This window comes from Taeniopygia guttata, chromosome 3 (assembly GCF_048771995.1).
Source record: "Taeniopygia guttata chromosome 3, bTaeGut7.mat, whole genome shotgun sequence".
Taxonomy (NCBI): Eukaryota; Metazoa; Chordata; class Aves; order Passeriformes; family Estrildidae; genus Taeniopygia; species Taeniopygia guttata.
Genome location: NC_133027.1, coordinates 31,605,060 through 31,619,218, shown reverse-complemented (window position 1 = coordinate 31,619,218; position 14,159 = coordinate 31,605,060). Strand labels below are relative to the sequence as shown.

General features: G+C 43.3%; 1 protein-coding gene across 2 annotated transcripts in view; it reads right to left on the bottom strand.

The window, feature by feature from the left end:
• The window catches only part of KCNQ5 (potassium voltage-gated channel subfamily Q member 5), a 279,196-nt gene extending 277,887 nt beyond the window's left edge, over positions 1-1,309 (bottom strand). For both annotated transcript variants that reach the window (XM_030267452.4, XM_004176865.6), the window contains exon 1: positions 74-1,309. In XM_030267452.4, the coding sequence (XP_030123312.1) occupies positions 74-429 (356 nt within the window). In that variant the 5' untranslated portion in view covers positions 430-1,309. The remainder of the gene's footprint in view (positions 1-73) is intronic.
• Positions 1,310-14,159: the final 12,850 nt, after the last annotated feature.

Genomic DNA, 14,159 nt, shown 5'->3' with positions numbered 1-14,159 from the left:
GCAGCAGCCTGTGGAACACGGGAGGGCTCGGACAGGACGGGACGGGAGGAGAGGGGAGAGGGTCGGTACTCACACGAAGGCGTGATAGACGAAGGCCCATCCGCGGGGCCGCTCCAGCACGTTGTACAGGTAGTTCTGCAGGCGGCGGTACTTGGCGTTTCTGCGGCAGCTCGGTCCGCTGCTGTAAGACAGCGGCTTCCCCAGCAGGCTCATGCGGGCTCCGTGCTTCCCGCGGCGGCCCTCCCGCAGCCCGGCGGGGGCGGCCGCGCCGCCGGTGCCCAGAAGCAGCAGGCCGTCGCCGCGGGCCGCTGAGCTCGTCAGCGCCCTGCCCCGGCCCGACTCCACATCCTTCATGCCAGCTGCCGCGCCGCTCTTCACCCAGAGCCCCGCGGAGCCGCCCTCCTCCCCGCCGCCGTGGTTGCGGGGCATGGCATCACCCCGGGCGCCGGAGCGGGCGCCGGGGCCGCGGCGGAGCAGGGCGCGGGCGGCGGCGGCCAGGCACCCCGCGGCAGCGGCCCGCAAGAGGCAGCGGGGGCCGAGGGTCTCCGGGCGGCGCCCGCGGGGCGCGGGGGCGCGGGCCACTTTGGGTGCCCGGCGCGGCGGGCCGGCCTGCGGCAGCTTCGCGGGGGCCCCGGCGAGGGAGCGGGCGCCCCCCCGGGCGCGCTCTCCTCCCGGGCGGCGGGGCCCCGCCGCCGGTCCCCGCAGCGCCGCCCGGCGTGGCTCCGCGGCCCGGGACGGGGAGGAGGGAGGGACGGCAGCTCCTCGCGGCTCCGGCGGAGAGGCCGCGGCTTGGCGGTGCCCGCCGCCGCCCGCTCCCGCGCTGCCTCCCGCGTCGTTTGGCCGGGCAAGCTGTTGCTCTCGCTCCGAGCGGCGGAGAAAGTCGGCGAGGCAGGCGGGCCGGTGGGGGCAGGCGGGGGCTGCGCCGCTGGGCGCCTTCGCGTCCCGGGGCGAGAGCGGCAGAGACAGCGGCGGTGCCCGCGCTGAGGAGGGCGGCGAGCGGCTGGCGGGACGCGGAGCCCGCGTTCTACGCGCGCTCCCGGGAAATGTCCATGTAAGTCCGAGAAAGTAACAAAACTGCCGTAAGTCCCGGCGGCGGCGCGGGGGAGGACCGGCCGGCGGCGGGACCCCACTGCGGGCAGGGAGGGCGGCCGGCCCGGGCGGGGCAGCGCAGACGAGCCGCCGGGTGTCCCCCCGAGGGGGCGGCGCGGCCCGGCACGCCGCTCCGGCGCTTCCGCCGTGTCCCGGACTCGTGAGGCGGCGAGACAGCAGATCCCAGGGGCAGCGGCGGGCCTGCCCTTCCTGCGGGCTCCCTCACGGCCCCCGTCAGCTCCGGCCCCGGCGCGGTGCGGCCGGAGCGCAGCGGTGCCGCCGCTCGGTGCCCGCGCTGCGCCGAGACAGCGTTGCTCCCCCTGCCGAGCGCGGCCCTTTTACGCCCCGCCGCATCAAGGTGAGCTTGCGGAAAAAAACACCACCCACCCCGGCACCCGCAGGCGCGGCCGCACCGCGCTGCCCGCCCGGCCACCGCTTTGCCCGTGGGTTATCGCCCGTGCTTGGCGGGCGACCTCCGCCATCCCCAGCACTCCCCCCGCACCCCGCGGCCGCCTGCTGCGGGCAGTCGCCGCCCGTGCCGCTCCTGGGGCCGCAGCTCGGCATGCCTGGGTGCCCCGCGCTGCCCCGGGGACAGGACGAGACACCCCGGCACTTCAGCACCCACTTCACGAGAAATAGCTGCGTGGCACTGGTTTTGCAGCCTGAGCGCCGCGATGTGAAAATGCGGCATTAATTCTGAAGTCTTAATGAAAAACAGTAAGGTGTATGCTAATGTTAAGCGAAATTCAATAGAAACATTCAGAAATTTTTTTTCGGGGTTTTTTTTCCCTTTGTGCTGGCTAGTTAGAGGCTTGGCTTTCAAGCTTTGGTTAACACACGATCTTCAACTCCCAGAAAAGAAGAAACTGTTAAGACTTATTTCATGTTCTGGCAGTGAACATTAACTTATGCCCCTACTAATGTAACATGGACACATCACCAGTACTAATTCATTGCTACAATGTGTCCAATGCCATTCAGTCAGATGTCTTTAAATGACAAGTTTAAACTTCTTCCTGTCTTCACTACACTTTTTCCTCCACTGCGGGCCAGTTCAGACAGGAACTTTCTAACATGTGAACCACTGTGGCCACTCAGACTCGTGATAAGGGATGGCAGAAACAGCACACATGTCAAAACAGATGTTAAGTAGTTGATACAGCTATCCACAGAAATCCCATTAATATTTAAGCTTTCCAGTGGCACATATCTACTCTTCTTTCTTTGAATTGTAAATTGGGTTAGTTAATCCTTCATTTACTACTTGTTTGCATTTCCCTGGTTTGATATACACAAGTGTTTATACTCTTCATTTTTCTCATTCTTATTTACAGCTGAAGATGTACAGCATGCCTTTTCCATCAGCCACTCCTCCAGAGCCATGCTTAGATTTAAACTCTACTGGCCTTAGTCACTTGATTTGAAGGCTGATGCTCAAATTCTGGAATGCCAAACTTCAACTGAGAGTACATGGTCCAACCCACTGAGCCAGGCCTCTGTCCCAGGGGCACTAACCCTTGAGCTTTGTTTAATTGCTGGGGTGGGCAATGGCACAGCTCGCAGCAGCACATATGCATCTCTGTTAATGGGACTGAGGCTTTAAACTGAGGATCAGGCCAATAAAGTATGAGCATTACTGAACTCCAGTTCCTGATGTGCTTTTTGCGATCCATTAAAAAATATTGTTATAATTCTGTGCCCTCTAGTGGTGCTTAAAATCATCAATTAATTTAAATAATCATAAGGAAAACAGTTTGTGAGCACAAGTTGAGCCAATATTGAAATGTAGTCATAGATTCCAGAAGAAGTAGAAGCTAACAAAAGTAATACACTTAGTGATTAATTATTTTATTTTTTACAGTGTGGGAACAAGTGTATTTTCCCATCTGTTATCTGTTATTAAATAAATCCTTTCAAAAGTATGTGTTATGAGAAGACATTTATGGTAATTAATCTAATCCCTACTTGTTCATATGTCAGATAACCAGGGCATGATCTGCTGGTTGAATACGGAGATCATTAGCACCCAGGCAGCTGCCAACCCTCTGGCAGGCAGAGAGGCTGTGCTATGGAACAAAGCTAGTCTTCGTCTAAGTATTCATTGCAAAATACAGGTCTGCATTTATAGGACAACAAATTCCCCTGATATTTTGGCTTCAGACTATATAATACCTACAGAGATGAGTCGTGTGAAATTCTAGCATATCCACATGGTCCAAGGTCATCCTGGGTTCAGATGTCAGTAAGAGGATCTACTTGACGAAATCTCCAAGGCAAGAACATCCCAAGGAATCTTGACTTCTCAAGGCTGCAGGTACAGTATATCACACCTGCAGAAGGACAAGGAAAATAACATGCTAAAGTGAAGATTTAGAGTCACTATTACTGTGCTTTATGGCAAATTCTGCCAAAATTAAAAGTAAAACAGAGATTCAAGATTGCATTGCATTTTTTAAATGTGTACATCAAATGCTACATATCCTGACTTTTGGAAGGATCAGCTGATACATATAATCTTTTTTTGATCAGGAACCAAATGTCACATATGTTTGCTATTTTCAGGGTTTTCTTCCCAATGAGTTACTTTTGATATATTGTCTTACATCAGTGTTTCTGGTTTTATTTTAATTAAAGAGCGGAAGCAATTTAAACAGCAGTGCTAGTCTCTTATTCCCTTATTTATAAGTTGTTTTGGTTTTTTTTGGTTTTTTTTTTTTTTGCTGGAGCATGAACACTTCTTTTCAAAGGCATCTACTAGGGCAGTTTTGGGGCTAGCTACAGTAGAATTTTAAGCAAGCCTTCACAATGACTAAGTTTGCAAATAAGTAACAGGAATACTAAAATACACTTGATGCAATTATGTCATCAGATAGATACTAATAGAAGAAGAACTTTGTTACAGGGTAAAAACAAAGAGGAAAAGGAAGACCAGCCATGTTGGAGGACACTGACCAGAGTTCAGGAGGCCCAGTTCACTGCTCTGCTCCATGCTGCCAGGACAGATAGGATCTGGAGCCTATCCACACCAAATCTAAAGTACCTAAGCATGCAGTTGCCTCAAGTCACTGACAGATGCTTACTGAGCTGATGAAAACCAGCTGAACACCTATATGCAGCTTTTAATATTTATATGGATTTGAAGAATTTGTCTGTGCCTGAATTACATATCTGTCACAGGGGGTGGTAGCAATTTTTTCACAGAGAGAGGGATTGTTAACATAAATTTATGGAACAGTGTAAGATGCTCCAAAGCAGCAAAAGAGGGAACAGTAGCAATCACGTAAACACTGTGGCTGTTTGAAGCAGAAAAGCAGCCAGAGTGCAAGCTGGAAGGCCTCCGTAGCAACACCTTGCAAAGGTCAGTTTACTGTGGTATCATGTTTTGAGTTCATTTGGGTTCCTTGTTAATAACCTTTTTCACGTTATATAATAGTGGAAGGTATCATGTATGCTCTAGTTTTGCATCTCTTTGTAAGATTTTTAGCTCTCTGCCTAATTGTATGGAGGAGGGGATTCTCATAGCTATTCTTGGCGACAAGCGTACAGGAGTCAGGAATAAGTTTTTGAAGCACATAGGTGTTTGGAATAATTCATTTATTATGTTGACCTGTTGTTTAGCCTATAACACATGGTATGCACCTTCAGGAAAACCCAAATCAAGCATCACTATTGTTTAATAAACCATGAGCAAAATGTCAGATGAGGTGAAAAGCATGTTAGAATGCACATTATACGCTGGCCAGCCAGCACATGTAAGATGCTCGCAGCTGTAGCGGGGCTCTGCTATTAATATTAAAATTGTTGGAATATATTGCACTAATATTCCAAGATGTTGGAATATTCTCCTGCAAGCTTTTCCCCATAAATTAAAGAAGCAAGACTGTCAAAAGGCATTCATACACTGAACTCAGCAGAAAGGATGGCCCATCTTTCCCTTCTTCACGAGGTCCCTTAAGCCTGAACCCAAGGGAGCACCTTCAAAATAAATTTAGTCTGGTGTTCCAATGTTGTGTTGATTTTGATGTTAAACTGCTATGAGGTGCTAACTTTGAGGAACACCTGCCTCCACAAAGACCTGTCCTGTGACCAGACTTTCATTCCAAGCAGTCCTTCTCTGTGTTACTACCAGCACAGGCTAAATTAATCAGAAAACAAGACATGGGTAACTCACTCACAGTACTCGTGCCTACTTGGCTGCAGGTGTGCTAGAAACACTTCTGACTGGTAACTACACCTATAAAAACCAAGGCCAGTTCCCAAACTATTAGTATATGGACCCTTCCTCTGACAGCAGCTGTTTTCTTCCCAGCTAGAGGAACAATTTGGCTTCCTCTCCTTGCCTGGTCATGATCAATGGCAGAAATTCCAGGCCTTCTGTGCTGACTGGCCTGTCTGGAAAAATATTCAATTTACTCCCTGACTTCTAGTATTTCCTGTTACTCATCAGATATTAATCCCTGATAAGGGAATTAATTTATTCAACTGATTCCTACTTAAATGAGTAGCTAAAGATCACTGTCCATTAATAAGGCCAACCTTCATGTTAAGTCATTATCTGACCCCAAGACATGCTCTCCTAAATGGCTCTACTGTTCATCTCCTTTAATTCCTCTTTCACCTTCTTTTGATGGTTTTGTTTGTGTATTTGTTTGTTTGTTTACTATTTTGTGGTCCCTCCTTCGTTCGTTCGTTCGTTCGTTCGTTCGTTCGTTCGTTCGTTCCTTCCTTCCTTCCTTCCTTCCTTCCTTCCTTCCTTCCTTCCTTCCTTCCTTCCTTCGTTCCTTCCTTCCTTCCTTCGTTCCTTCCTTCCTTCCTTGATGCACCCATCTGGACTCCCAAACAAGCCATCTGGTGACAAAACAAAGCCATAACTCCTGAAAGGTGCAAACCCTGCCACACACCACTATCACTCTTTAATCTAGCAAGAAAAGAAAAAAAAAAGAAAAGAAAAAGAAAAAGAAAAAGAAAAAGAAAAAGAAAAAGAAAAAGAAAAAGAAAAAGAAAAAGAAAAAGAAAAAGAAAAAGAAAAAGAAAAAGAAAAAGAAAAAAAAGAAAAAGAAAAAGAGGGAAAGGAAAGGAAAGGAAAGGAAAGGAAAGGAAAGGAAAGGAAAGGAAAGGAAAGGAAAGGAAAGGAAAGGAAAGGAAAGGAAAGGAAAGGAAAGGAAAGGAAAGGAAAGGAAAGGAAAGGAAAGGAAAGGAAAGGAAAGGAAAGGAAAGGAAAGGAAAGGAAAGGAAAGGAAAGGAAAGGAAAGGAAAGGAAAGGAAAGGAAAGGAAAGGAAAGGAAAGGAAAGGAAAGGAGGAAAGGAAAGAAGAAAAAAAGAAAAGAAACCAGAGTGTATACTGAGAACTGAAGAAGGGTTTACAGCCCTAAACTGGGAATATAATGCAAACAGAATAGAATATAAATGTGTTTTGGTTTTTTTTCAGATAGAATGGTTTGTTTTCTCTGAATACATAGATTTTCAAAATAAAACTCCCTGAAATATCTAGAAAGTCTGAAAAAAAACATGCCAATCAAAAATGTCAATGTTTATTGCAGATTTTATAAGTTAACACAGTTTCTACATGTGAAAATAGATCCTTGGGATAGTGTTTTCAAAACTGCTTGTTTTAAAGCAGAAGAGTATAATTTGGTTAGCTTGCATGTCAGCAGTTCTTTCCAGCAGGCATGATAACAATCCACAGCAGACTTGAAAAAATCCTGCAAGGTCAGAATACAGATACTTAGAAATTCATAAAGAGGATTTTTTTCCCTAGTTTTCTAGTGCAGGAAAGTAAAGATCTTGTTGTTGTTTGGACCTATTTCTGGTTTCTTTTGGTATGGAGAAAATATTTTGTGAAAGCTTAGTTTGATCCCTAGAGTTAGCAAACTTCCTTTAAAACACAGTGATATCTCAGGCATCCAGAGATGTATCTGAAAAAAGCTGGTGGCAGTTAAAATATCAAAATATATGAGGTGTATCTCATTATGAGCTTTGCTTTAAGGTACAGTGACCCTTATTATTTACCAAACTTGGGCTTCTGGACATCTCCTCTCTCTTCATCTTTGCACATCTCTTCCACTTGTACTATGGCAGCTCTGATTTTGAAAATTCCTATCTGACTGTGGCCTAATATTTGAAGCACCGACATTTTTGGACATTAATATTTTAGAATCACCTAATTTTTTATTTTTTGAAAATGCGTAGAAGCGCCTCAGTCTTCACTTGACTCAACGGGAACCTAATTTGCATTTATGTTGTTTGTTTCTATATGCTAACTAGTAGATAGTGGAGATGTGCTCACCTTTATGCTCCATGGTCCAAATAATTTTAATAAAAATCTGTGCAGAGTAGCATGGAGAGAGCCAACTGCTTCAGGTGCTCTTGCCTTAGAGTTCTTATACTTCAGAACAGCTGAACATCTCCAGATGTTGCTCCAGGGCAGCAGAGCCATGTTGAGTTGGAGGGAGTACTCTGACCACAAACCACTGGGACAGGTTGGCAGCATCACTAATTTCATGTATGGGACACAAGAGGAGATGCTGTGTGCTTCTGGAGAGTTTAAAAGGTTCCATGTTTAGTGCCCTGGCTTCTCTGACCCTCCTGTGAAGATGCTGATACACTTCATGTATTATTGAGATAGCCTAGTCCTATCATAGGAGTCTGGTTTCTGCTCTTGAAATAGGACTTAAAATTTTAGGGGCTTAAGCACAGAGTTTACTCTCATCTAAAGTCTTTCTGAAGTTCTAATAGGGATTTTATATTGTCTAAAGATCATCAGTTGTTCATTTGCATACAAATGCTCTTGCATCTGAAGTTTTATTTATAGCATAAATGTAGGACTCAAACACATTTTATTGTAATTCATTGTAACTGAAGTAACATTCTTTCTAAATTAGACATCTAATCACTAACCTAATATATTCTTAAGGTGCATTTAAAAAAAAAATAAATTTGCTGCCCCTTTTCATAAAATTGTAGAGATATTTGGCCTTATTGATGTGCTGGTTTGAATAATTTGGCAGCATCTATGATCCACAAAGAATTTGAATAAGATGTGCCCTCTGAGTGACTCAGGTGACATAACAAGAACTTACTCATAAGCTAAAGGCACCACAGAAAGCAGCAATAGATGAGAACTCTGGCAGCGTGTGCTTCCACCAGTGTATCAGAGGACAGGTTGGAAACCTTCAGTAAGAACAGCTGTGTTCCTGTTGAATCCAGTGAGATTCATTCCTGTCATGAGGTAAACTATAAGGAAATGGAAACAAGAGTGTCTAAGGTCGATAGGGCCTTCAAGAGCTCCTGTTGGATGAGTAAAGACACTCAGAGCTGTTGGAACTGTAGCACTTCAGAAAAGAATAACTTTTGCTTCTACAGGCATAGTTAGGCACTTACACATGTTCTTAAATCTCATCCTAAAGCATGCACTTCAGAAGTCTTCATCAGTAGAAAGGTGAAAAAAAAGAAAGGAAATGTTAAGAGGAATCTAGGTAATGTAGTGAGGCTGTAAGACAGGAACAACAGTGAGAGAATTTACAACAGATAAGCAGGAATCATAAACATGGGAAATGAGATGATAGTTCTGAAAAGGGTTTTTCCCCACAATGCTCAAAGGGATGATCTAACAGTATCACTAGAGAAAGATTGGAAGTAATTATTTTGCTTCAAAGTGGAACAAAATTAAAACTGTGATATATCTAAAGCTATCTTGTTTTATGTATCTGCATATATCATTGTCTGCAAGGAAACATAGAAGCCAAAATGGGTTTTAATATACTTGTAGGGCTGGGGAGAGGATGATTAAATGCGATAGACCAGACTTACTAGGCAAGTATTTGCATGAAAAACAAGGTGTACAAATATAGGTATAAGGAAAAACCCACAAACTTTTTCCATGAGGATGATCAGACACTGGCATAGGTCCTCATATAGGTTGTGAAATCTCTGTCCTTGGAGTTTTTCAAAGCTTAGCAGGCCTCAAGGAACCTGACATAAATTTGAGTTGGGCAGGTTGAAATAGATGACCTCTAGAAGTTCTTTCCAATCTAAAATATTCCATGAGTCTAGATGACCTTGGGCAATGAATACTTTATGACCTACCCTGTGAAATAAAAACCCATTGATAAGTTTGACCTGGTCAATACTCTAAGGACACGTAAGCATCTATCACTGCTGATACCCTGCCCCTGCTGCAAAATCACAAACCTTACGTGCAGGGGGCAGAGGGTTGAAAGGATAGCAGTGGTATCTGCCTTCCATGTAATAGCTCCTCCAATTGCCTCTCTAAAAAGGAGAGAGGAGCAGAGAGAATGACAGGAGAATGAGCAGGGAGAGGCACCATAGCATAGTCCCATGTGAACATAATCCTGAACAGCACAAGACCAGGTGCCTGCCCTGTCTCCACCATGGGTCCCAACTCCCTGCAGACTTCATTTTCCTTACTCCAGCTCTCCCTGCTATAGCAAATATCCTTCCCTTTCTCATCTCCTTCTTTACCTTGTGAGATGGTTTGAACTCGGATGAAATTTTTGCAGCATGACTTTTCAGTATCAAGAGATTGTGGGTGATGATTTGTTGGAAACATTATTATCCACAATTAAAAAGGAAGCATTTAATTTTATTTTTTTATAAGGGACTAGTTATTTTAATTGCCCCACTAGTGGACCATTTAAAGAAAGCATTGAATGCTCCCAATTTGAATATCATGTTTTTGTTAACATTTCCCTGCTAGGGTGTTGAAATCTCTAGCCCTTTTAGAAAATCCTGATCAAACTTTACCTCTGGTTAATAGGACATTCCCATTAAACCCATTTCTGTTGTTTAATTTAAATAGGGGTCAAATCCTGCCTCTATTTTGTTATTCTGCCTAAAGATCTTTATTCTGCAGGGAGGTTCATTGGTTCCAACTAATGAGAAGAAGAAAACTACCAGCTCAAGTTGATGATACCATAAATACTTGGAATGAAAATTAAACATTATTATTAGCAACTTTCAGCAGGGTTTAAAGTGTTGAAACTTAACCTTGTCATGTGGATCCCTACCACTTAACTTTAATGAGTAACCAGTAGCAGGAGAGTTTCCTATATCGTGTGTGCAGTAGCTGCTGAAGAGAGATATGACATATTATCTAGATTGGTTTATAGAAGCAACTTTCCTATCACTGCCATAAAAAGGGAAACTAGAAATGTAAGCCATTATCTTCTAAAAGGTTCACTATGAAACTATGGTTCTAAAATTGCTTTTATAGTGTAAAGATCATGTACTGGAAGCAAAACTCTTACATGTTTTAAAAAGAAACGATGGCCTAAGTGATAAACATGGGTGGTAAGTAAAACCAACAAGCTGACTTTATAACTCAGTCATAAAATGGTTGTCATAATTATTCTATCTTCTTTATGTTAGATACTCATAGAAAACCTTGGGCTTTATTTTTTCTTCTTCTTAAAATGTTTCATGGAGCATTTGGAGCAGAATGGAGAAATAGCTGAAAGCTTAGAGATGGGTGTTTTGGAACATTTTGCAGAGCATGCTGTCTGGGGCCATAAACACACGATTTGGTTGTAACCTAAAATATCTTATTGAAGTTGTTCTTTCCATTCACTGTCTCTTTCCATATTTAAATCCATACAGATAAGGATACTCTCAATTTCCAGAGTGAATCTGTACACTTGAGTAGCGTTACAGTGGAGGTAGTTTCCTGCTGAAACAAATAGGCTTTGGAAAGTAATAAACATTTTATTACTTATTTCTGCTCAACTGACAAGGAATTACCAACTTTATTTTCAAAAGAGAGGAGCATATGAAATTCTGAGGACAATTTTGGAAGACCAGTGTTGCTTTAGACCCCAAGTAATCTTGATTAGGATCTTATTCCCTGTTATAAAACAAACAGGTTTTCTTTCATTAATACGGTATGTGACAATATTTTTTGCACATTGTTTTAGGTTGAGGAGCTTTATTAAAGGCGTTTTGGGTTCATGCACCACATTAGTTAGTAGTAATAATTTCCACTGTGTAACCTTACCTTCTCTTGCATAATTATTTGCTGCCCACTGAAGCGGCACATTCTCTTCCCAAAGCACATCTTTGAAAGCAAACAATGTGCTTTTTAAAAAGAGAAAAAAATTACGGTAAAACATATATTGTGGAGATGCTCCTCAGCATGAAGACACTAAACATTTCATTTCACATAAGACATCCCAGCCATCTGCTTTAGAAAGCTGGAGCTGGTAAACTGAGAAGCTGCGGGGAGGGAAAGGCAAGAAAACCAGTGGCCCTAAATCTATCTGTATTTGACACCGTCCTTAGCGCTGCGATGCTGCTGGGTGGAGACTTGCAACCGAGTGCGGAGCCAAAAGCATCTTCCGCATCCTCCGCGTCCTCCGCGTCCTCCGCAGCGCCTGCCCGCGGTGGTGCCCCGATCCGCCGGACTCTGTCCGGGGGCGGTCTGGGGGGCCCGGGGGGCTGCCGGGGGCCGGGCCCGTCAGTGTCTCGGTGCCCTCAGCAGGTGGCAGTGCCGGCCCGCGGCGGGTCGGAGCGCGGACCCTCGGTCCTCCCCGCGGGGCTCCGCGGCGCGGGGCGGCTGCAGCGGGATCCGCGGGGCGGCGGCGCGGGCGGAGAGCAACACACGCCTTGCTTCCCCGCTCACCCCTGCTGGCAGGGGTGAAGCAATTCCTTAAAGGAATTTCAAAGAAAAATTGATGCAATCAAAATTAAAAAAAACCCAACCCAACCCAAACTGAAAAAAACCCCCAATCCCCCAAAAATAACTCATCACGAAGAACTCCACAACCCCCACAAAACAAATCAAAAGTATGGCTCCCCTACCCATTTGGTCCTTTCACCATCATGTCTGTGACTGGATTTATGTGTAAATGATGGTAAAAACAAAAACGTCATTGGAAAAGTCAGGGGGTTTTGTTAGATTTGGTCAGCATGAATTTAATGCTGCTATGGTTAAAAAACTTTTGTGGCTGCTTAAACAATGATTTACCAACATTGCTTGTCTTCTGCTACTACCTGAAGGGAGAGGATATGTAAAGAAATATCCATGTAAAAGTATGCTGAAACAATTACATTCAATTACATTTCAGACAGCGAGTTCCTTCTTTATTTAAAGTTCCAAAATATTAATCATATGAATGTGTTGAATTTATAAAAGCATGATTAAAGCTGTCTGTGTTTGTTTTCTATTTCTTTTTGACGTATTTCATATGATTCTGCAATACCATTCTATATGGTATCTTATGTATTTTAAAGTAGTCTTAAGTTTAACTCTTTTCTTTTCTTTTCTTTTCTTTTCTTTTCTTTTCTTTTCTTTTCTTTTCTTTTCTTTTCTTTTCTTTTCTTTTCTTTTCTTTTCTTTTCTTTTCTTTTCTTTTCTTTTCTTTTCTTTTCTTTTCTTTTCTTTTCTTTTCTTTTCTTTTCTTTTCTTTTCTTTTCTTTTCTTTTCTTTTCTTTTCTTTTTCCTTTGTCATTTTTCCTTTTTCCTTCCTTAATCTACCACTGATTATGACATATTAAAAGGATAGGGTTTGCAGGAAAAATTGCTGAATGGACTTTATTTAAGTAGCACTCATCTAAATAAGGGTAGTTGATCTGTTTATCCAGATTCTGTTTCTCACTGTGTCTGTGCTAGCTTCAGTGGAATGGCATTGGTAATGAATACCACTCATTATTTTGTGTTATTTTAAGGGTATTTATAACACATATGGTTCTCTAGTTAAGGGAGAATAAGGCAAGAGTAATGGAGTGGTGATTTTTTTAGGTTATATTTATTTGCTAGCACCTGTTTATGAATTATGAAAATACCTTTTTTTGTCTATTTGGCTCATTTGCATATACTGTCTGACAGTTTTCTGCTTATTTTCAGAAGCTCTGTATCCTCTACTGAAAACTGTGGCATTTTTGGGCACTCATCTGCTGGCTGGTAAATTATTTCAAGTGGGACATTTTTTAAAAGAAAATGTGGTCTTGTGATTTGGGGCTCCAGGCAGCTAGAAAATCATACATATTTTATGGAGGAAAGAACAAATTTTCTTTATTGACAAACACTTCAGGAGCCTATCTCTGGAATCCACAGAGGCATATTGACTGACAGTTCCTCTTCACCTGTTCACTGATGATGATTCATATCAAGACAGAAGAGGAAGTAAGCAGGAAGCAGAGAAAGAAGGAGGCGCAGTTTTGGTAGTTCTGTGTATCCCTCCGAGGTTCTGCGCATTCCATCAGAGAGGACCTGCTGATGGTTTCCATGGCTGCACTGCTCTGTTTGCCTCCTGCAGCATTCAATACACCTAACTTTTGTGTATTCTAATTGCTTCCCACTGGAGAATATTTCCAGGCTTTTGCTTTTTTAAAGTCTGGTTCTATCTCTGCCTTTAAGTCTTCTCAAACTGATTACTGCAATGCTTTTTCATTAAAATGCATGATCTGAGGAAAGAGGCTGGTACAAAGGCAGCAGAGTAGCAGAAGTCTGGTGTTAGGCTGTGGAAATGCAAATTCCTACACATTTTCTGTATTACACTTTCCAGCTGTCAAACTATTGCACTAGATCAGATGTTTGTAATTACTTAAAATGAAGTCTGCAGCTTAAAGATTTCTTGAAAAACATGAAAATGCAGGTAAACAAACCTAAATTATAAATTTAATATTTACATGCACTCCTTTTGCCAGAATAATATAAGAAAGATTAAGCACTTATATTTAAGCAGCCTTGCCTTACAAACATTTGCCACTAGTACATACAAAATACATTTCTCCAAGATTTTGTCTTTTAATTGTCTTTGTAACTGTGGGTACCTATATTACTTCCTACAATCATCAGAATATGCTTCTGCTCTGGGAATAATATTTTTAAAAAGAGAAGATCTGAAGACTTTGTCTCCCTAAGGATCCTGGGTTTTGTGATTCCTAATGTGATTATTTCAGGGTCTTGTCACAGAGCTCTTACAAAATGATTAATAATAGTTCTATTTTTTTTGCACATAAATCCCATATAACTCCTGTGACAAGTTGTAGCCCTACTGCACTACTACACCTTTAAATCGGTTTTATTTGTGATTTAAATTCTGAAAAGGTCTAAG